This window comes from Zosterops lateralis (assembly GCF_965231275.1).
Source record: "Zosterops lateralis genome assembly, chromosome: 5".
NCBI lineage: Eukaryota > Metazoa > Chordata > Aves > Passeriformes > Zosteropidae > Zosterops > Zosterops lateralis.
In genome coordinates, this window is record NC_139766.1 from 53,843,022 (window position 1) to 53,867,134 (window position 24,113).

The following is a 24,113-nucleotide window of genomic DNA, read 5'->3' on the forward strand; positions in this document are numbered from 1 at the left end:
TCTATAAAAGACTGTCAGAGACTATGTTTGACTACATCTAAAAATGCCTGAGCATTCCATAGTAAGGAAAGAACTTTTCTTTTATGTCTTTTGTTCTGTACTGTTCTGAGTTTGATTTATAATACTGGTTGGGGCAGAAGTGATTTTTGGATGAAAAAATTACATCTAGTTGGAATGGAAGTAAGGGATCTTCTCCATGGAAACTGTCTACTAAATATGCTCAGATGACTTATTTATCAGATTCTTCAATACAATATTTCAATTTTATGGGATTATATTTTCCTGTAATCTTTCACTAATAATTTAAAAGTGGCATAAACATATAAATGTCTGAACTTCTGAATATAATCAAGTTGTGTCACTTCAATATAAATTTCTAACATATTTCAAGGTCATGTCCTTGGTTGTTCAAAGCAGCTACTCAGGTTCTTTTGAGATAAATTACAGCACATATGGACATCCAAATGTAGGATTAGGAAAAGGTCATTTTGATTTCATGGGGCAAGACAAAAAGAAAACTACAGAGACACACTGTGTTACAGCCAGTGAGAATTATATAGTACAAAGGAACAAACAAGTAAAAGACTGAATGACCAAGACGAAAAAATAAGATCAATGACTTAGGTAAGGACATATTAGTAACTGGACATGAAATTCTGGCAAGTCACATGAAATACCCTATGTTCCTTCCATGGAGATCACCTGGTGAATGCTTTTAAAGATCAAGTACTGAAACATACAGCATATTTCCAAACAAAAAATAACAGTAGATTCTTACACAAGTTTAATGTAACTCTGAGTTAAAACCAAAATTCTTATGTTTACCATCATAGTAAAAAAGACCTTTCCTGAGCATTATAGAATTACTCACACTAGAAGCAACAGAGAATGCTGCCAATATTACCACCTGAATGTCAGAATTGCTATGTCACATAATACCATAATTCTTACTTATTTCCAGATAAAATGAAGTTACAAATCCTTTAAATTCGCTCTATATTCTCACATTATATAAAAAGCAACTAATGGAGAATTAATGATTTCAGTTCTGGATTCAGAAGTGCATTTAGGATCCATATAGCACAAATCAAGCTTCTAGTGAACTGAAGGAAACTGGAAAGGCTGGAACTTGCCAATGAGCAGAACTCGTGCTGTTTAGGAGGGTTAATTATGAACTACCATGACTAAACCTTTGACAAATCTTTTCAGACAGGACAACAGTTGGTTGAATTTAGCTACAGGTGACCAAGAAGTGAGCATTAAAACCCCTCAAAATTATTTTTAGTCATTATATGAAGCTTCAACAGGAGAAATTCTGCTTCCATCTTCAGGAAAAAAGTTACAATGATGTAGTCACATATTGGAATGGTTACCCAGAGATGATTGGAGACCTCATTAAGGTACCAAAAGTTTAAGTGGACAAGTATCTGAGCAACCTCTTCTGAGTCAGTCTTGCTTTGAGTAGAGGTGGACATCCAGAGAGCCCTTTGAACAGAAATTATTCTGCATTTCTATGAACTATATAGATAAAAACAAACAAATAAAACTTTCTTGTAGATCAAAAAGGTAAACACAAACTGCAATTTGCTAAAAATGAAGATAAAAGGTCACAGCATATACCTGAGTAAAGGCTCCACAGCTGTAAACTGTACCAAAAAAATTCAAAACAATCTTATTTTTCTAAAATTCTAAAGACAAACAGACACAAAAGAAAATTTTCAAAGCAATACCAGCAGTCCATAGGGGAAGCAGGCAAATATAAAAGAACAGGACAAGCCAGGACTCTTGAAATTGTTAGGAACAGATCAGTGAATGGCCTACAAAATCTGCTTTCAGCCGTCATTTAAAAACTCAAGCTGGCAACCTTTTAGTACTGTTACTTAAGAGATTTTTTTTTTTCTTCTGCAGCTCTCCACTAAATGAATTGCATGTGACTTCATAATGGATAGCAACTGTAGCAAGAAAACTGAAAAGCTCTAAAATACTGGAAGAAAACAATACAATGTATTTTGACCTGAAGCAGTTGGCCTCCCCTGTCCCCTTTTTAGCAAAAGCTCAAAAAAAGCTTTACACTCTGGACACCAAGATGGCAGAATCATTTAAATCTTGCTTAAATATAAACTTTCTGACCTTCACCATGTTGAGGCATGACTATTTATACTTCTGCACCAATTCCATGTATTCAAGGCATATTAAAAGACATCAAGTCCATAAACTTTACTGACCCTTTTCTGCTGCCTAGCTCATTAATACTGAAATATATTAATCTAACAAATAAGTGGGTGATTACCTCTTGAAGAACCCTCTTCATTTTCAGAAGCAATGTCTTTACAGCTGTGCAGTCCTGGAGCATCAATCTGAAGGGCAGAGACTCAATGCCTCCACCTTCTTCCAGACCAGTGAAAGGCCACTCCACAGATGGGCTGCCAGCCAGCTGGCTGACACGAGGATACCTGGCTTCTCCTTGCTCCACCTCCTTCGACAGCTTCAGGGATAGATTCCTTGTGAGAGAAAACAGAAAGGTCAACACTAAAATATGAAAAAACACTAATAATTTGGGGGGGTGGTAATTCCTCTGAGTGTAAAGACACACATTTGCTTTTTTGAGCCTGCTGGCATGAACGGCCTTTATAACATACACATAGCCATATGGTGCTAGCAATAAAATACACATTTATAGAAGGACCATATTCTACAGGAATTAAAACCATGTTCTAGCTCGTGCCCTTCAAAAGAAAGCCATTTTCTTAAAACAAAATATCCTGTGGGCAAAACTTCTACAGGTCTTTTTTATTTCAGTTGAGCTTTACAAAAAAATGAATCTGTCGTGCACCTTCAGAAGCTAAATCAAATCACAATCTTCCACATGCTTTGACTTAGAACTCAGAAAGAAACGAAAACTGCAAAAAATAATACTCCTTTCTGGGCTGGCTATTGTATAAAATGGAATATGGAATGTAATTAATCTGCATTCACACTTAGGTTCAGTTACTCCTAAAACTACAACAGGAAGTTGTGGTTTAGAATCCATTAAAGACACAAAGATTTTAATGGACTTTAAAGGTAATGAAAGACCATTATTTTGCTGCACACACACTATCTTCCTTTTAGAGCAAGTTATCTGTTTTTCCCATGATGAAGAAAGTCATACTAAATTAACTCAGTACAATTAAAGATCCTAGCATAAACAGTGAAGAAAATCACAATTATTATTAATTTAAAATATTGTTCCAATTTTCTGTTTCATTTGAATTTTTATGCAACAAAACTGATTCTCCCATAATTTGGAAGGACAGAGAACATTTTCCCACATAAAATTTTCCTTAATTTTGATTACAGACAAAACCAGATTGATGTGATTTCTTAAGACAAACAATTCCCAGTGCCATACTCAAAAAACTGTAAATTAGGATACTATAAGTATCTTTTATGGATAGTTCATTTTTATATTTTGAAAGCTATGCAATAAGCAGTAAACTGAACATGTTAGATCAAGCAATGTGTCACAGACAGATTTCCATGATGGCTAATGGAACTAAAATTTCAGGCTCTTCAAGACTCATAAAACAACAAAAATTGAAACAATGCCTTGAAATATCTTTGAATAGAATATTTTGCATCCTTTAAAATAAAGATATGAGTGGCCGGTAGTTGCTTTCGACTGAAGGATATTAAACACTGATGTTTTATAGCCTTTAAACAAGACCCAGATATAAATCATGCCAAGAAAAAACAACTTATGAAACTGAACTATAACAACATACACCACTTTTAAAGGTTTATAAAAGATGCCATATTCAAACTATTGGAATCTACACTTGCAGAAGATTTATGTATCCAGAAAAGCACATTATTTAAATTAAGCTGAAACAACAAGGTTCTCTTTTTTCCCCCTCCACCCAGTGCCTACAGACTAGAAGATGGATTATTCCTTAGAATATTCTGCACATTCATTTCATATGTCTCATTGAAGTTTGATCTTCTCATATTCCTCTACAGGCCTTCTATGTGGGTCCCCTCCTGGCCCTGAGAAAGGACAAATTTAGGATATACTGTCTCCCAAAATGAGTCTTCTACTGCCCATTATCAGGGAGAAGAACCTGGTATCACCAGCCATGCCCTGCTCCCCAGTGATGAGGAAATAAGCAGTATTCTTGGAAAACTACCCTCCTCTCTGGAAAAGATACAGTGTTTATGTATAGATGTACTAGAAATACAGCGACTCTGAATTTCAAATAAAGAAAATATTTTCAGTTACTTCAGTGGGCTTTACGTTGATATCACACTGCTCAACACACGAAATTACCACCGCCTCAAACACAGAATCTTGTACTAAAGTATGAAAAGCACCATAATAACATATCACCACTCACAGTCTTAAGAGTTTAAAATTGGACTCAGTATCTGCTTGAAAATGGTGAGTCAGAGTTAGCTGGTATACAGAGAGCATTCAAATTATACAGTTCTCTGATAATTTAGAGGTACTTGAACTGATGTGTGACAGAAAAACGCCACTCTGATACAACTCATTCTACCTGCAGCAGAAAAAAAGAAGCTCATTTAAAATTCATTCCAGAAATGGTATTTCATCAAGTTCATTATTAACAACATCTAGGTGGTCTGTTACATTATTATTATTATGGCAATCCACTGCAATTCATCTCAAAGCAGCAGAAGAGATTTAGAAAGGAAAAAAAAAACCCAACCATTCTTCCTAAATGAGAAGTTTCACTTTTTTAGTAAAACACCTCACTCTCTGAAGTTAGAGTAGGGGCTGGTTCCTCAACTGGCAGTGCAGGAATTCCTTACAGATGGCCAGACTCCTCCACCTTCCTAACATGTATTCATTGCAATAAAAACATTTCACAAATGTTTTTATTACAAATATTATCAATGACAAACTTTTTAAGTCCTTGGAAAAAAGCCTCAAAAGGTCTATTTTAATGACCAGAAGCAATGTATTTCCTTTAAGTGACAACATTAACTGCATAATCTTATCAACACAGAGTATTTCAGGAAGGCAATTTGGCCACTTTTAAATACATGGCTACAGCCTGAGCTCTAAATTCACCTGCCATATGCTCAGGCTAAGTTCCTACTTTAATAAAATCATCCCTGAGAATGTTCTGAGCACTGGAAATCAGTTTCAAAACACTTCTGAAATGGCTTGACCCAACCCCATTGCCACTCTTTCCAGTGATTCCCTGGCATGGTTTGGTTATCACTACAGGCAAACTGGATGGGACCACTCCATTCCGGAGGATGTCAGTAGTGCAGATGTGCATTTAAGTCCCATCCCACACAGATGTCAACTCAAATCCCTGAGCATGGCTAGGGAACTGTGAATGATAACAGAAAAAAGGACACAGTGTTAGTAGAATTACTGCCAATATAAGGTCAGAAAATCCACATAAACGTTGTTACAAGTCTGTAAGTATTAAATAGGGTGAAAAACTTGTGCAACTCAACAGTATTTCAGGCCTGCTGGCTTGTTTCTTATGTATCTGGACATATTCACTGAGCACCACAGATCTATTCCCTCCTTTTCTTTCTAATTGATACAAAGAATCAGAAGCTACAATATCCACAGTCAGTAAAATAGTAGTGCCATTAAGGCAGATTTCTATTTTAAAAGCAGTCTTTATTGAAATAGTATGCTAGCATTAAAATAATCAATCACTGGCTTTCACCGTTTAATAGCCTCCATCAATCCAATGCAACCACATGTTGAGTAAGAGATACAGTTGTGCAGCTCCTTTGAAAGCTCCTTTTCCCTAGAATGGTAGAACAAAACCAATTTTCTTATACTAAAGAATTCTTAAAAGGTTGTATTAAAAACAAATAGGGAAAAAAAGGAGGAAAAAGGAAACAAAAAAAAAAAAGGAAAGAGGACCCAAAGACATGGATTTGCAGGTTGAGCTTGTTTAAGTTATTCTTCTCTTCTTACTGATCCTCAGATCAATGATTTGAAGAGCTTATGGTAATTTGAACTTCACTTACATAAAGATCCCCAGATTATGTGGACTTTAATCTTCTTAGTTTTCATCTGCAGTGCTCAAGATGTTGCTAAAGCAGAATTAGCCTAAACTAATACAATTAGTTCCCCTGAGTCTACTTCTCTCGGTATCAGCTTAACAGAAGAGAACCCATGTAACACTGTTGGCATCAGGAAGGCTCTGAAAGCAGAGCAAAAGACCCCAGCCTCTATTAGAGGAGCTGAACACGGCTTCTTTCTTCCCTGAGGGCCTATCTTCTAAAGCAGGGTCTTAGAAAAAGCCTTACATCTCTAATTTTCAGTGTTTAAGTGTGCAGCTGTATTAATAAATCAAGATACTGTGTATATACACACACGAATTTTATAGTTCCATATACATGTGTATATTTGTAGAAGTCATACATATACTTATATAGAAAGACATAAAAATTTGGTCTTCATAAATTTTTCAGGAAAAATGAGTAGTTCTTATTTGTCCACATCGTGGCCCATCCTTTTACATTAGAAGAAAAATGTTTTTAGTTTCATACAGAGGTTATGTCCTAAAATCCTATTTCATATTCATCTAGAAAGCCTTCAATGCATATTTCTTTCTCCCATCTAGAATTTTCTTTTTCCTCACTAACAGTAAATAGGTCTTCCTCATTCAGAAAATTAACTGATGACTACATTGATAAAGATCTCTCAGCTGGACCATGTAAGACACACAAGAGCAATTGCTTCCCTCTGATTCTTAGAGGAAAAGCTACCTACCTCAAATACTTCCAAAATTCAACTCAAAGCATCTGTGGCTCTCCAAAGATGAGCTACATTACCTATGAAACCCTACTATCATCCCATACTGAATCTTAATCCCTGAGAATCTCCTGAGGTGATGAGGTGATTGCCTACTCATCTCATCTAGTAAAGAGATGCGCTCTATCCCGAACAGTTCACAAGCACATATTTTGGGAAAAAAAGAAAGGCCCCTCACCATATTTGGCAGAATTAAGGCACAGACTTGAAAAAGCATGTTCCTAAATATTACAATGAATATGTAAAATAATGCCCTGCTAGGTGCCTACATCTTCTCAAGATCTAGTCGAGGAGGATAAAAAAAAATTGGCGAATTCTTCACTCAGCTCTGAAAACACAGGCTTTGCAATATTAAGATAAAAAAGCTAACCAGAACTTAAAACACTTGGTTCATTACCCACATTAGCATTCTTTGGCATCGAAATTTCTACCTCTCTTTCTGTCTCATATTGCTTCTGTTCTAACAGAGACTGCTTCAGAAGTTGTAGGGATAAGATCTCAGTCTTGTACATCGGTGTGTCCTAAGGTATTGTTTGACATTTTACAGCTTTTAGAGCTGTGTATCCTTTATAGATGCTATGGTTTTTCAAGGTCAGCCTTTTAGAGTAATGATGTCCAGTATCTGTCACTATCAAACTCTCCAGCCACAGACAAGTGTGCACACAAACTCTAATGGCCAGTGCTGCTCTAAGTTAAGAGACTGTCAACCTTTTCCACTAAAACTGGTTTTCTTTCCAAGGTTTATATCACAAGTCATAAAGATATGTTTTGGGCTAGAATGTGGTGATCAAGAAATGCAGAATCAATTTTTTTAAAAAATAAAATTAAAACAAGCCTTTCATCTTCCAGCTGCTGGTAAAGTACAGCTGTTAAGGGCCTGTCAAGCGCTTCTTTCCTTTCTCTAAACTCTACAGGAGTTAAGAGCTCTGTTTATATCCCCTGATCTAGCACACAACACCACTTCAAACTTCAGCTCTTTTCTTCCTCCTGGAATCTATTAGGAAAATTGAAATGCGATAAGATAATGTAATGAATAATCAAATAACATTCAAAAAATAGCTCCCTGGAAAAGACCAGTGGGGCTTTTTCACTTTCAAATATTGAGAGTGTAGTAGTAAGTAAAGCACTGAAGACAAACCAGCAAAAGTAAATGAGGCTGCCTTAACACTGAGAGTTTGGCAGCTTCAGTTTTTTTAAGAAGTCAGCAGGATTATTAACAGTATGTCTCTGTTCAGGATATAAAAAGAAATTTTGCCTGTTCCTGTCCATGGCAGGGGAGTTGGAATTAGACGATCTTTAAGCTCCCTTCCAACCCTCTGATTCTTTTATTTGGACAAAGGTTCCATCTCCCGGCAGACATTGCAATGTTTGTAAAAACTACACACTTCTGACCAGATGCTGCCTCAGTACTGACTAAAGTTAAAGACACCTGGTGCTCTCTCTGAATCTCGCTCCAAATGCACTGCACAGAACAGATTAATTCAGCTGACCTGGGACTAAAACCACAAACATTTTGATCTAATCTATTAATGACAGGCACTGAAATGTGTCCAGAAAACCTGATACTACTGGGAGAAATGGGGAAAAATAAGGAGGGAATCCATTTTGTCACTGTCACCTTCTAGATAAGAACATTTCTCTTTACCATTGCTCTAAATGCTTCTGTCTTTCCTTTAGAAAATGTGCAGATGCAACACAAAACTGTCAAGATTTTATTAGGTTAAGAAAAAAGCCCAGTAAAACCACAATGGATACTGGATCTGATGACTGCTTTCCAAGAAGCACAAGTAGTACACTCCATTCAGTTACCAAACCACATTTGATTACTTAAAAACAAATTGCCAAATGCTTCCTACTACAAGTAGTATTTTTTGATATCAAAACTTTATGAAATCCTGATCAAAATTATGTGTATTTTAAATGAAAGAAGGAAAAAAGAGGCTAATAATTTTCTGTGCTCAGTAAGAATGTAGAGATCTGTTCGTGTAGGCTCTAGTGGTAAGATAGGTATGCCAGCAGGAAAGGTTAAATTCACTAAAAGACAAAACAGTAGGAATACTTGCTTAGTGGCAAGCAGAATTCACAGACATGGGTAAGACAAAGACAGATGTCCAGTGAGACAGGAAAATTAAGTGGAAAATTCATATACTTTATAAAGGAGACAAGCCACTCATGTCAAGATGTGTCTGAATTGGTTTTTAAATACCTGGGAAGCACCTAATCATATTATTACTGCCTAACCCAAGATATTCTCTTCTGATGAGCTATTAAGCATTAAGAACACTTCTGTGGAGCAAGCAAGCAATTCATTATACCTTGTGTTGGCCAAGAGGTTCATTTGAGACGCATACCAGATTTTGAAGAGATCAAATTAATATTTACTAAAATACCTTCAGCATTCTGCTGACTTTCCCTATATCCCAAACCCGGCCTATCTTCTCCCTTATCAGGTTACTCAGGGAACTCATCCTGGATTAGGTTCAATTATGGAAATGTCTAGGTTTCTGACCATGCCAGGGTTTAAAACCAGATATAGACATCTAAATAATCATCCTACAGGTTTATCATGCTACAGCCACACACATTCCTCCATGCAAAAATGCACATGCCTACAGGATTAGATGGCAGAGACTCAGAGAAAGAAGAATAAAATATCAGAGAAGCTGAGCAGTTAAGGGATGCCCTATACAATAATTAGGTAATAAAACTGTGTGAGTGTTCAGGAAATTCCAATTAGTAACCCTGAAATTTAGCACTAACTCTACATTTTCATATAGTGAAATATAAAATCAGTGATAGAACATTAAAATACTCACTAATTACAAACACAGCGTTCTGAGTCATAATACCTTTCAATCCTCTTCAATGGAATCAACACAATGGATTTTTATTTTGGTGAAAATATATGATTAAACCAATGCACCCCTCCCTTCTCCTTGCCCTCTAGCAGTTCTTAGAATAAGGAGTAGAAAACAGTCACATTCAGAGGATGCCATCCCCCTATGCTATGCAGCAAACTTTATAAATACGTCAGGAGGAAAATGCAACTTTAAAACCTGGCCTTTTTCATTATCACCTACAACAGTTAGAACCTAATGTTAACGTTAAAGGAGTTTTTATGTCAAATCTTCTTCTATGACCAATAAATGAAAGCATAGAATGGATTCAGGAACATAATTTATGAAGAAACCCAGACCATGTATGTAACTACATACCCATTCTTGAAGATACCAGTCTACGAGCAATTTTTTTCAAGGTTACATTGTGTTCTTACAAGTTTTTGGGAAATACTATGGAAGCGTGATCCACACAAAAGTAACAAAACAACACAACAACTCCAACCTCAGTGCTAGTTTATTGCTTTAGTGAAAACAGCTCACACTCCATCATCTTGAAATAAAAAGAGTCTGAGACCTTCACAAGCACAAAGATTTCTCAGGAACCACTCACTTTACAAAGGCTCAAAATCTCTCCTCCTCCCCTGAACACTGCACAGCTCCAGACAGCAACTTACAAAAACTGCCCCTAGCACAAACAAAGGCAATAACTTAAGAATAACTCCCAGCTACATACAGAGATGAAAGCCTGTAAGTTGTGGGACCCCTCCTGTTGTTTTCTTGGGAGTGTCCTCTCAAACAACCAGAGGGCTTAAATTAACTCAGAATGTTTTCACTTACAAGGCAGGTGTTTGCAATGTCTGCACTTGGAACCTAATTAGTGAAAATAAAGCCCTGCAACACCACATGCTCCATTTTTTAAACAAAGGCATTAGAGACCAAACAAAAAGAAAGCAACAAACTAATTAATGTGTAAATTAACCTAATTGCTTTTTTCTCACATGACATTATCAATCACTAAGTGCCACAGCAGAAACGTCTTATTTTTATCATATGGTGAAATTAGCCCACCTACAGGAGATTTGACTTTCCCAGTATGGTCTTCAGTGTTTTTATTTTTGATTGTAAATAACTCACTAAAAATAAACAGAATATTTAATTTTATTTGACTACATCACTGCAGTAGTGCTTCCATACTGTTTACAGAGGAAGACATTTCATGTCCCTTCCCTCCCTCATAAATGTGGCCTGCTATGAAAAAGGAAATCTAATGAATTGCCAAACTGAGGTCAGAGACAGGGTAAAAAGACAATGGTTTTTGGTTTGATTGAGTATGAAGGACCCAAGTTCAGATCTCTGAATCATACTGAAATATCTCTAAATACTTATTTGTAGAGCAGAACAGAGGAGGAAATAAGCATGCTAAAACTCCAATAACTAGCTCAGCTCTTCATGCTTACAGTATTTTTGTTCTGATGCAACACTGTTTGACAGCTAAGTGCCTACAAACCATGTTCCACCAGAAGCTTCATTCTCTCTGCAATGCCTCCTGCCTCTCTTCACTTTGAGGACATCAGGTCTACTTCCTTTTAACACTGAGTTCTGAGAATGTCGTATTAAAATTCAATGTTTATTTCAGCTGTTTACTCTCTGCTTGCTACATTCCCTAGTTTGGGGACTCTGCTTGAACTACCTGAATATTTAGGGTTACAGCAGCAGCTTCTAGTTTACAGTGCCCGTTTGCCGTTTAAGCCTGAGAATAGCATGAAGAGCACTACTGTGCAAAACTAAGCAAGTTTAGAAAAGCTGCATCTCACTGAAAATATACAGGCCGTGATTTGAGTTTGATGTCTGATGTCTGAATCCTTTTACACTGCACATTTGCAAATTCTAAGCAGTAAATGACAGTTATATTTGGAACACAATTTCTCTTAACATTACTGCAGTAACTTGTGCCATTAATTTATTAAAGCTTGCAACAAATATGATAATGAAAAAACACACTTGTAAAAGTTGCTGTAATGAAGTTATTAAAAATTTAGAATGATTATTAATTTATAATAGAATTTGTAGCATTTCTTCTGTGAAACACTAAATGTATATTACATAATAGCATAATTAATACTTTTAGCTACTGATTTTGCAAACTGTTTGTCAGGAGAACAGTCCTAATAATTGTTGGAGCATATGTTAAAACTTGCTGTCCTTAGCTCCATCTAGACTGAGATTAAAACTGGACTTGCCAACACATTTATTTTCAAGGGAGCTCGCAGTATCACTCCAGCTTTTGAAATAAATTCCTTTTTTAAAAATAAAATGCACAAAATGTCAATTTCTGGCCCCCACCACTGCCAGACACAGCATGACATCTTGGTCTAAGCTCACTCTATAGATTTTGGAAGCAGAAGACAAAGCACTCAAAAGATATGCCTGTGCACATACAGACATTGTACAGTCTTTGAGGCTGAATACTGCTTGACTTTTGAGGCTGTTCTTTTGGCTTTGCTTTCAGGGATCATAGACCCATCAGCCACTCAGATTGGCATGGATATTACTAGCCAGGCTGATGTTCCTTAAATCTGACACAGTGAACCTGAGGAACATGCTAGGATGTGAGTGTATTAGTAGGGAATATGTTGTGAAACTACACATTGGACATGGACAGACAAGAAAAGAAGAGCCACAACTCATGGTCAAGTGGTAACGAAAGGATGAACAAGTAACTTGCCTGCTTTTACCTGAATGTTGTGGGGTTTTTTTCTTTTTTATTTGGCTTGAGTCACTTTTTCTTTTTCTGTGGGTGTTTCTGGGGGGTTGTTATTTCTGTTGGGTGGTTGTTTTGTTGTTTTTTTTTTTTTAATTTTGGGTGGGTTTGTTTGTTTGTTAGAAAAAAAAAATCAACTTTGAACAAACATTTTGAGGACGATTGTCAAATCATATATTGATTTGGGCTGTAAGGAACATTTAGAAGTAATCTGCTCTAATCAGCCTGAAATGTGCAGGAACATCTTCAACTAGATCAGGTTGCTCAGAGCCCCACCCAGCCTGACCTTGAATGTTTCCAGTCAAGGGATGGAAATCCACCACCTCTCTGGGCAACTGTTCCAGTGCCTCACCACCCTTATTCTGAAACACTTCTTCCTTCTATCTGACGTTGTACCTTGTCCTGTCACAACAGATCCTGCTAAAAAGTCTGTCCCACCTTTCTTACAGAAACTCTTGATGTTACAAAAACTAGATAAACCAGTAGCATTCACTTAAATACACAGTTTTTAGGCCCCAAAAATCCGAATGTCATGTCTTTTTGGCTGCATCAAACCAGGTATGAAGATTTTTACCACCTAGCCTGAAGTTCTTCTTACTGGTTATAACAGCAAGTTGATGTAAAGTGTGATGAAATTTTAGAGAGGAAAGAGGGCACTGAAGTCCTGTGGAATGCAGAATGCATATTTTTAGTCACTTCTTTAGGGACGAGGAATTCATATTCCTCTGAGGCAATATGGAAGAGTAAGGATCTCTGTCCTTGAAATATTTTATTCCATTTCACTTGGTCAGTCTGCTAGTGTACCTACAGCCTATTAATACATGTCCCACACTTAACATCTGGCAGCGACCTCTCAAAACTCCTAAGGAGCTGTTTCCACAAAGGAGGGAGATTCTCTCTTTACACACACCCCCAAAAAGCCACCTGCTTTCCCCTGAAAAGGTTCCATGCAGGCATCATCATAAACTGACATAATTAAGCACAGTCAAACTACACTGCTAACAGGGTGATTTGCCATCAGCAGCTCCAAGCATAATCCGTAAGCATTTCTCTATCCCAGCAGAACTACTGTCCATCTTTTGCTGAAGTACATTTTCAGTCTGGCCATGGTCATACGGCAAAACACAAAGTTTGCCAGCAAAATCTGGCAGCAGAGAATTAAATAAATAATTTTCCCTTAGAGACATTTTTATTAGTTCTAGAAGCAGCATTTGGAAATTTCAGTGTCATTTTTCAGACTAAATGAATCCTGATGGGCTGAAGCCAGCATTTTTTTACACAACATCATTTATCAAGTTTTTTTGTTTCATTTTCAAGAACAAACGCATTGTTGGAAAAAGACAAAGAAACAGAAATGCCTAGATCAGAGCACAGGTCAAGCAAAAATCTCTTATGAATTACAAAGTCCTGTAATATTACTAATTATTTTAAGAAAACAGAAAATATAGTAAGAAATAATTAACCTAATGCAGATTGTTCTTTCCTGAATAAGGGCTGTCACAAGAATAACTAAGAGATGAGTGAAGCAAGTCATTTAAATGCAGGCAAAAGCCACAAGGCAGATGACTAACACTTTTATCCATGTGCCAGAAAACAGAGACAAAATAATCCAAGCCTACTGGACCTCTGATTGGCATTTGTAAAACTCTCAGTGAAAAGTAGGAGATCTTTACTCTTCCTCATCAGAATAAGCTAGTAGAGTTTTTGACATGCAAAAAAAACTTGCATGATACAAACCATGTTCTCTTGCCGCAGCAATAATAAAGAGGAGAAAAAATGTGAAAATGTAAAGCTGATGGAACAGGAATATTAACGTCATTTTTAGAATAAATGAAGTGAAGACAACCTGAGAAATAATTGCAATTCTCACACCTTTAGGTGAAAAAGTAGATTTTGCATTTTCCAAACTGTGATCAGCTCACCGAGAGGGAGGAACCCTGTGGATCCCACAAGGACAATTAAGTTACACAAGAATAAATGATCATCCCTTCAGAACATGAGTCAGAGAATTCACTTGCATATTTTACTGCAGACACTGCAGTATCAATATAACTGTTGAGGCAGCCACTGAAACAAATAAAAGTTGTAAGGAAGAAAGTTTTAGATGGTGTATCTTTATTAGCCTCTACCATTCTTTGTTTTCATCCTGCTTGGCTGACTAAGTGAGACAACTGGTAATGTTATTTGTGTAGACAACGTTTTTTCCCCACAGCATCATCTAAAACAACAGGCTGAGCATTCTATACTTAATTACTTTATTTTCAATTGCTTGTGTGCTACAAGTTTTTTAGAAAAAAAAAAAAAGTCTGGCATTTTAATTGGCTTTAAATTCCAGTACATCAAGACTCAGTGGGTTACTAGAGTTGTAAATGGCAAGGAATAACAAAAGTGATAAAATAGCAATTCCACACCTTGACTGATATATTTACATTTGTCTCTTTATATCTATTTTTATCTCTGAAAATACTGAAAACTGTGGAAGTTTGCAAAATACATCCTGCAAATACCTACTGCATGCTCTTTATATGCAAAACTCGTGGAATTTAACCAACTAAACCAAATCACAAGTGCTTTTGTTTATAAGCCCATAAGATTATCAATAGAAACAGGTGCAAAATGAGTATTAGAGATGTCTGGTAGCTGAAAGAAGTTTTGTCATTTTGTATGACAAAATTTTGACATTTTGTATGTCATCTGTACATGCTCCTTCTTTAATTCTTGACATTGACAGTGAAAACAATTAAAGCCCTGGGCAAGTGCACTGCTTATTTCAGACACAAAAGTTAAAAGACATAAACCTATTTGCCACTGAAATACAAATTTCTCTTTCTAAACTCTTCAAGTTTTTGCGCAGTGCAGTGTCCAGTTACAAAGCAGAATTCTAGAAGCATCAATTACAAGTAACACTTGGGGCTACTGCTCTTATATGAAAAATATTTGGAATCTTAATAATGGAGGCAAGAATTCTACTTTATATCACTACTTAAGTTGGCACACTTTATCATTGCACTAAACTATTCCTTAAATATGAAAAAGAAGTACTGAGCCTCTCATTAGCACTACTAGCTATAGAGGAAGTAATTTCATGGCAGTCCTACATCCAAATGCTGGTAATAATACATAAAATATTTCTTCAGAGGAAGAAAAATAATGTAGAGTGAGCATATAAGAAGGTGCCGTTGAAGGACATCCTCTTCCCAGCCTGGGGGACACTTTCACCTGTGTTCCTGCAATCTATCCCTGTGCATTTTCCAACTAAGAAGAAGATCAAAAGCTATTTCATATTCTGCTGAGGCATTTCAGAGCTTATCACACTATTTGTGCAACTTCTGCTGTGGTCTCTCCTGACTCTCTCTACTGAATTTCAAATTTCAACATCTAAGTTGAAAAAAAGTCAATTTTCAGGTAACTTGCTGCCAGTATTTGAGTGACAAAGCAGAGTTTAAAAGGGGACCTTTTGAAAAAAGTTGTCTACTAAAAAAACAGAAGAGTAGGGGCAGCTCTTGCACTGGGATCTGTAGGGTCCATCACTACCAGAATGGTCATTGCTCAATCATCTTACCCTTGTGTTAAAGGCAAAATGGACATGGCAATGCCAAACCCAACACTGCAGAACATCACGACCTGAAGTGTATTTTGCCTCCCTCTATTTTGTGGTTGTAGAAATCAGAATGAAGATTTACATATGTACAAGAAGCAGCTCCATGTAACAGGATGCTGGTCTCTACCTGATGTGACAAAGGCTACTGCTGACGAAGGGAACATTTTAGATGAAAAAATAACTTTCACTTATGTGAAGTTGTGAATCTTACCCAAACTATCTATTTCAATGGATTTACTGCATGAGATAATTAATGCTGTTTCTTGACTGATCCAAGATTCCTGGCATAGGTGTACAAACTGCACTTAGGAAAGGGAGAGGGGGTGGAAGCTCTCAGCCACACAATCGATGCAAGGGCTCAGGTGAAAACAGGCAGAACAAGTGAAAAAAGGACATATAATCAAAAATACTCCCTTCTTCAAGAACTTGTGTGTAAAAACAGAGGGTATAAAAGAAAAATTATCACCTCATTTTGTGCTGCTAATCCCCCAAACTATCCTCCAAACATATTCCAGTAATGCTAGACAGATGGCAAAGAGTGATTTCAGTGGTTCCAGGTGAAGACACCTGGCTAAAAGCCTTATTATTCATTTGGTTCCTTGATTCTACCAAAGACATTCAAGAACAATTTTCCTTGCAAGTGTTTTCTAACATTTCTTTATAGTTCCCCCATTGCACTTGCTTGCAAGAGACAACAACTTGCAAATGGGCAAAGAGGTTTCTGCATTGGAACTAATTCAGGCAACACAGTCCTAAGAAAATATAAATATTGTTTGAAGATCTAAGTGACTTTTTTACCTGCTCTTTAGGGAGAGTTGCTTGGAAGCAAAGGAAGACAACAAATGAGTATTTTTTGCTGCCTGAATGCAAAAACAAGGAAATTCTACTTCTGTTCTGGATATTCTTTCCAAACTGTTATTGCTATGTTTTGAAAAGCCTACCAAGCATCAAAGCCCAAGAGCCGCTCCAGATTACCAATCCACTACTCATTACTGTTTCCTAGTAGAAGTAATGATTGGAAAGACAAATAAACATCACAGACAGACATTTCATAAGGAAGTGAAGTGTAAAAGCTGAAATAAAACCCTCACTGAAGCTCTAACAAATAAATAAATACAATACGAACCAGTTCTAGAAGCAAAAATCAATAACTGAGTATGAAATATACAGTAAGAGTAATTTGACACAGAGAATGACAGCTTTGAAGAGCAACAGAAAGAAAGTATAAATATGTACAATATCTGGAGTACACAGTGATGAGAGGCAACTGGTGCAACACTCACAGCTGTTCCTTACTTCACCACTTAGGACCCCTCAAAATCCAGAGAATGATAACCAGGTTATCAGAGTCCAAATTAAAAAAAAAAAAAAAAAATCTTGTGGGTTGAGCAAAAGTCAATTTAATGGATAAAGCAAGAACTGTGCACACAAGCAAAGTAAAGCAAAGCAAGGAATTCACTCACTGCTTCCCATGGACAGGCAGGTCTTCACCCATTCCCAGGAGAGCAGGGTTCCATCACATGCAATGGTGACTTGGGAAGACAAAAGGCATCACTCCAAACATGTCCACTTCCTCCTCCTTCCTCCAGCTGTATAAGCTGAGCAGATGCTCTATGGTCTGGGACGTGCCCTATCAGCCTGTCCTGGCTGTGCCCCCCCCAGCTCCTTGTGCACCCTCATCCCCTCACCCTTCCAGCACAAATCCAAAACACAGTTCCAAACCAGCTACTGAGAAAAAACCTAACTCTACCCCAGCCAAAACCAGTACAAGATCAGATATCAGATCTCAAAACAAAAACCAGAGCATTTCAGGGAGAAACAAGGTAATCTGTAAACACTGCCTAACAAAAACAGTGCCCGTTCGAATTTGGGCATGAACAGAAACAAGGGGAGAGTTTAACTGGAATTTTTATACTTTTTATTAACAAAAAGAAGAAAAGGAAATCCTGATGAGATCATGAAATTCAGCACTTATTTATCCACATTTATAGATTTTTATGAAACCATTACCCTCAGATTTATTTTATTTCACTATACATTCTCGAGACATTACCAAAAAAATTACCTTTAACCTAGAAAAACAAAATTAAAAACAGAGTTAAAAATTAGCATGACTGGCTCTTTCTCTAATGTTCTTTTGCTGTAATTTTTTTCAAGTTACAGCCATCACATTAATCTTCTAAGTATAGTATTTTTAGCTCATTTCTAGAAATATTCAGTCATTTATTTTTTTTTATTTTCTTTAAATACCCTCCTACATTGTAGAAATAAAATTATGGAATACATGTTAAGTATCATTCTTGCACATGGGGCAAAATGGGCAGAAGTAGCTGCTCAGCTGAGGAAATTTTTTTTTTTTAAGTAGAAGTAATATGAAGAAAGAAGAGAAGAAACAGATACATAACACAAAATATGCTGAATAGAAAGGGAGTCACAAGAATCATCAAGTCCAATGCCTGGCCCAGCACAGGACCATCCCCAATAATAATCTTAGAAATTTCAAGTATTACCTAATTGCTGCTGCAATTCTAATTGCATGATCAGTAAAATATTTCAACCAGATTAAGAAGTTAAAGGAAGATTCTCTGCCACACAGTTTTCCTTTGCAGACCTGATGTTTACATCTACCTGTTTATATCCTTGTAGCAAAAGTGCATAAAAGCAATAGGTGAATCAAGTCACTCTATACAATCTCATTTAGAATAATATCCAGCTATTTATTTCACTTAATGTGAAAATCCTTTCTAACCATTAATATTTTCATAAAGAGTTCAGTCTCCACTGTCAGAAAAATTTAAAGCCCAGAGGGAACGTCTGAAGCATAAACAGGATTAAGATTTCTTGATGCTTTTTATGTAACGCATTTCATACCCCAGGATGAAAAATCGTTGTGTATGAACATTCCCATAAGCCTTTTCTATGCAGATGCTTTTCTTTTTTATCCCAAAGCACAAATACAGTATAAAAAGCAATGACAGAGTTTCAGCCTTCATGAAGTTAGCTTATAAAATAAATATTAAAGATTGCATAAAGGGACACTTCCCATTATACTAATGTATAGCAGACAGCAGGCTTTGGTTCACTCCCCATGGAAAATGTGCCAAACATGCCCTTCTGTATAAAGTACATAGCTGAAAAATTCAAATTGTGAAACCTTTGTTCTCCTGCATTTAAATTGCCTTCTCAGTATTGTGTGCTTGAAGGGCTTGTTATGCCAAGAGGAAAGCAGTTGGGGAAAAGGAAACAGCAGGAAGTCAGATGTGAATTTGGTGTTACCCTAAGATGTATAGAATACATTTGAAATACGAAAATCAGTAAGACAAAGAATGAGGTAAGCTACTTCTGCAGCTACCAGATGTAGCAGGTATTTCTAAAACTGAGACAAGCTTGGCAAAGCTGCTGCAATTCTTCCAAAGTGAGGTTGGTGGGGCAATGGCCAGGCTGACCTGCTGGCAAAACACAAGAAATGGCTTCCTCATGGTCATCTCCTTGCCTCCTTCAGCTACATTCCATGAACATACACCTTTATATCAACAATTTTCACTGGAACACATTCTGAGAGATCTCAGTTCTCCAAAAATCTACCACCCTGCCTGCACTTAAAACACTGACATAAAACGGTCATCTTCCAGCGTGGTTCAGCTCTGTGGCAATTTTATCGGTCAGGTCAACATTATCTTTGTATGCTTTCTGGATGGCAGGTGAATCACTGTTAAATACAGAACACCTGAAATAGAAAAACTAAACACTAGATTTTCTTTCATTGCTCAGTTGTTACAGCAGCTGTTTAATTCTACTTGAATGAACTCATTTTTCACTGTAAAAGCAAGCGTTCCAGTCTGTGTTGCGAACAAACAGTTGGAGCTAACTTTTTAGAGCCTCTTTTTCATTGGAAATGTTAAAAAAAAGTTTTCAGTATTGAATCAGAATAAACATACATCGAAATGTTCAAGGCAACCCATGAATGGAGCCTGCTATGTCCTGTTATCATCACTGCTCTGGTGATATGGAAACAGCAACTTAAATGTGTGATCTAAGTTTCTGCTTTGGACTAGAGTGAAGACATTACTGTAAAGCCAAAGTAAGGAACTCACTTAAAAACTTTAAATTCTTTGTACAGCTTTTTTTTCTGCTTGCAAAAAGTGAGATTCTGTTTTCTTTCCTCAACAAAACTGTTGATATATTCTAAATGGAAGGCTCTCTCCTTGAAAGTACCTTTTAGAAGCTGTTTGGACTCAATGGTCTAAATTTTAGTCAATGGCATGCGCTCTAATTTTATAGTATCTAAATCCTACCAGAACCACAGTCGGACAAGAGTTTAGCTCTAGCAGTGTGAATTTTGGTGTTCTTGGTTTCATGACTCTCAAAAGTGTTCAAAATTAGTATTTTACCCCTTGATCACTGACATGCCATCCTACGGCTTATCACCACCAAGCCTGGTTTTATCCTCTTCCCCCTTCAAATCTAGTTTCAGTCTATTTCAGTAAGCCCTGTTAACTCTTACATGAAGATCCTTTTGCCCCTTTGAGACTGGTGTACCCTGTTTCTTGCCAGCAGACCTGGTGTCATGCAGACCAACGAGTAAAGAACCCAAAATTCTCATGGTGACAGCAGTCACCAAGCCTGTTACTGGTCAGCAGGGCCTCCCTGCTCCTTCCAACATCACTCTCTGCAGCTGGTAGGACAGAGGTTTTCCTGCTTGTGCTCCTCACCTCTTAACCAGTCATCCCAAGGCCCTGACATCATTTTGATTGCCCTTGGACTTCTTACTGCAATTTCATCACAATGTGTGATGCTCCAGAAATAAAAGTAATAAGGATCCATTTATATCACATATCAGGAAGGGTAATTTTCTCGGACTTTTAACAACGGAAAAGTAAGAAATTGAACATTTACTCAAACACAGACAAAATGACAGATAACACAACAATAAATCCAAGAGAAAAGAGACAGAGGTGACTTTTTATGACTGCAGATGTTTGAACTCTATTTTCCTATACAGGAGTTATGTAAGTGGAAGAGCACAGTGCAAGTAAACTATGCAGTCCAAAAACTTTTTTTAATGGGTGAGAATTTGAAAAGTTCGATTCAGTGCAGGGAAATGTATTGGAAAAAAAAAAACAAAAAACCAGAAAGTAATGGCTAAACTATGAAGTCTATGCCATATTTATAGAAGCTCATTTCAGGACTACAGTACTAGTTTGTGGTAGAAAAAAAATTCTCTTTAAGAAAAAATATACATTCTTTTCTACATGGGTGAATGCACCTGAAAATGTTCCAATGAGAAGTCTGGAGTTTGTGTACTTTAAGCAAACAAACCATAACAACAGCTTCAAAATTATTACTTCTTCTTTTTTTTTTTTTCTCTCAAGTAAATTCTGGTTTTTTCTTCACAGGAGATATTAGACAGTGGTTTGAAAGAGAACATGGCAGAATGTAGCTGAACAATGCCCAGTGAGAGGTGGCAAATCAGTTGCATCCTATTTACCATTTTCAGGCTTCTGAAGAAGAAATTAATATGATGAATTCATGCCAGGGAAGAGGTTAATCCTTAGCCAGTTTTGGATTAATCACCTCTGCTTTAAAGTATTTTTGTGGGTTTTTTTCTTTTACTTTTGGTTCCTTACTCTTTATTTCTACCAAATCTACATTGTCTACTTTCATCAATATCCTTTTTGAATTCTCCCTTCATTTTGTTTCCTCACCTCCACCTCACAAAATATAGCATTTTCTCTTACGTTGCCAATCTTTTGCCATATGGTATCTTTCAAGAAAAACATACCACCATAGAAGTTTGTTAGCTTGTTACAGACTTGCTATCAGGTCTCTGACATTTTCCTAGCCCTGACTGAGTCTGTAACACTTAGTGATTTTGCAGCCTTTATTTTCACCTTCTGTTGCAATTCTTCTCATACCTAAAGCTTTCACCTTTAAAGTCTCCAGATACCTTGCAATTTGAACTTGAACCCTCTTCTTTCATCACTGCATCTATTCTAGACTCTATCAAAACCTCCTGCTCTGCATCTTAATGTGCCCTGGTTACACACCCATTCATTTTCATTTAGTTTCCTTGCTTCATATTCTGCACATTGCTACTCCAGAATTTACATTATTTAAATATGACTTGATGGCTTTGTATGCCATTTACTAAACTGCCTTTTCCTACTAATATACATGTATGTAATTATCAGTGTAGGGGGGAAAAGCCTCCCCTATGCCTGATAAGGCCCAAAATGTGGCAGTGGAATATCTGACCAACACCTTCCTCCTATCTCCTAATTACATGCAGAGATAACCTGTACCTTTCCTTCTGCCAAACTCCCCTTACCAAAGGCTCCCCTGAAGACCTTCAATTTCCAAGATGACAGCCTTGCAGTTCAGCACTACAGAGCTCTACCACTCAGAAGAAAGCACATCAAGCAGTACGAGAGTACTGCACAGATCTTCTGGATGCATTCTGCAAACTGGCAATAAATCAGTCCCATAAACTTCAATTTGTCTGGGGACAACAAGTACCAGCAGGATCTTGTCACAGCACCATAAGAGTTTGAGGGAATGACGCCATATCAGATGTGTTTGGCAAAGCAACTCTGCTGAGATACTTCCTGTCTCAAAACTTCTTGAGCAGAGAAGGGGACAGCAGAAACCGTGGTAAAGAAAACCTGCAGCTCCTTTAAGATCCAAATACTATGCTTCTTTCTGATGACAGCTTTAATGTTACCACACCACTGGTCTGCAGTGCAATTAACATCTTGCTGTGCTGGGTTCCACAGTTACTGCATCTGGTTCCATAATTACTGACATGCCATGCTGCATTATCTTAACGTTATGTTTTGCGCATTGGTTAAGAGGCACAGCTCAAAATGTGTGCAGAGAAGTCTTTCATTATGGATTATCAGCACAATCTGTTACCAGTCAAGAGACAGGGGTTTCAGAAAGGCAATTAGTTTTCTCTATGTAAAGTGGCTTATCAAAATCTAGGCCCTAGGATGTAGGCCATATATTTATTTTCTGCAAAGCATTCACCTCAGCTAATATGGTTGTGTACTCTTGTAAAGATGGGGAATGTTTCCAAGAGCAAATTAAACATGGTAAGAATTGTCATTCATTCAGCACACCTAGGTAAGGTATGCAATTTTACAAAGTTTTAGACAAAGCTCTTTGTTTGTTTGTTTGTTTTTAATACCAGTGATGACAGGGAAGAGTTGCTTTCGTTTGTTTTCTATGAACAGAACAAAAAGTAGGTTTAAACATTAATTGTCTACCTACCAACCTATTTATAGAAAATAGAAGAGGTTTACTAGCCACTAGCACTGAGAATAGAATTCAGCTACAGAAAATTCATTACACTGCATCTCACAGGGGAAATCAATTAACCCAGGAAGGGTCTCATACTTATTATGGTGCTCAATTTTGATGTGAAGTGCCTCACAGTGCAGCAATTACTTTTTTCCCTTTTTTTTCTGGCAGATCTCTCTGCTAGTTTCTTAAATGTGCCTCTCTACAATGAAAAGAAATTAAACAGCAAGAAACATAAAGTGAGTTGTATCAGCAGTTTGTGAGAAAACAGCACTGGAAAGTTACTTGAGAATCAATATTACAGAAGCAGTTTCAGTTATTCAGCCGCTTATCAGGAAGCAACAAAAATTTGATTTGCATTGCCTAACACTATCTTGGGCTCATGTCTGTGTGACAACAAAAATGCCTTAAAAAGCAAGCTTAATGCCCATCTAATTTAGGGTTATTTTTTTCCATAGCCGTAGTCAAACAATATGAATTAAACCAAATGGCTGAAGCATGGATCACTTTTGTTTTAAAAAAATCTTCATGCAAATGATGATATAAAGCCAAATGTTTCACAGTTAGAAATTTAGGGCCGTGTATCATTTTATTGGTACAATAAAAGGCTACAGCCATATTAACATCTCTGTGTATAAAGTGTCAATTTGCCTTTTAATGTCTGTCCTCCTCTGTTGAGAACCATGAAAATCGTTCTTTTGCTGGCTTTTGAACAACTGCTAACATCCTTTGGCTCAAAAACTTCTATATACTTCCTTTCTGCCCCACATGTGGGGCCAGCCATAAAATGTACAGCAGAAGTTAGAATGGAGAACTTGAAGG

The 24,113-nt window shown here is 37.0% G+C and overlaps 1 protein-coding gene across 1 annotated transcript in view; it reads right to left on the reverse strand.

The window, feature by feature from the left end:
• CCSER1 (coiled-coil serine rich protein 1) overlaps positions 1–24,113 on the reverse strand; it is a 383,892-nt gene that overhangs the window by 140,773 nt on the left and 219,006 nt on the right. The window contains exon 6 of the mRNA XM_083861973.1: positions 2,291–2,501. Coding sequence (XP_083718099.1) covers positions 2,291–2,501 — 211 coding nt within the window. The remainder of the gene's footprint in view (positions 1–2,290; positions 2,502–24,113) is intronic.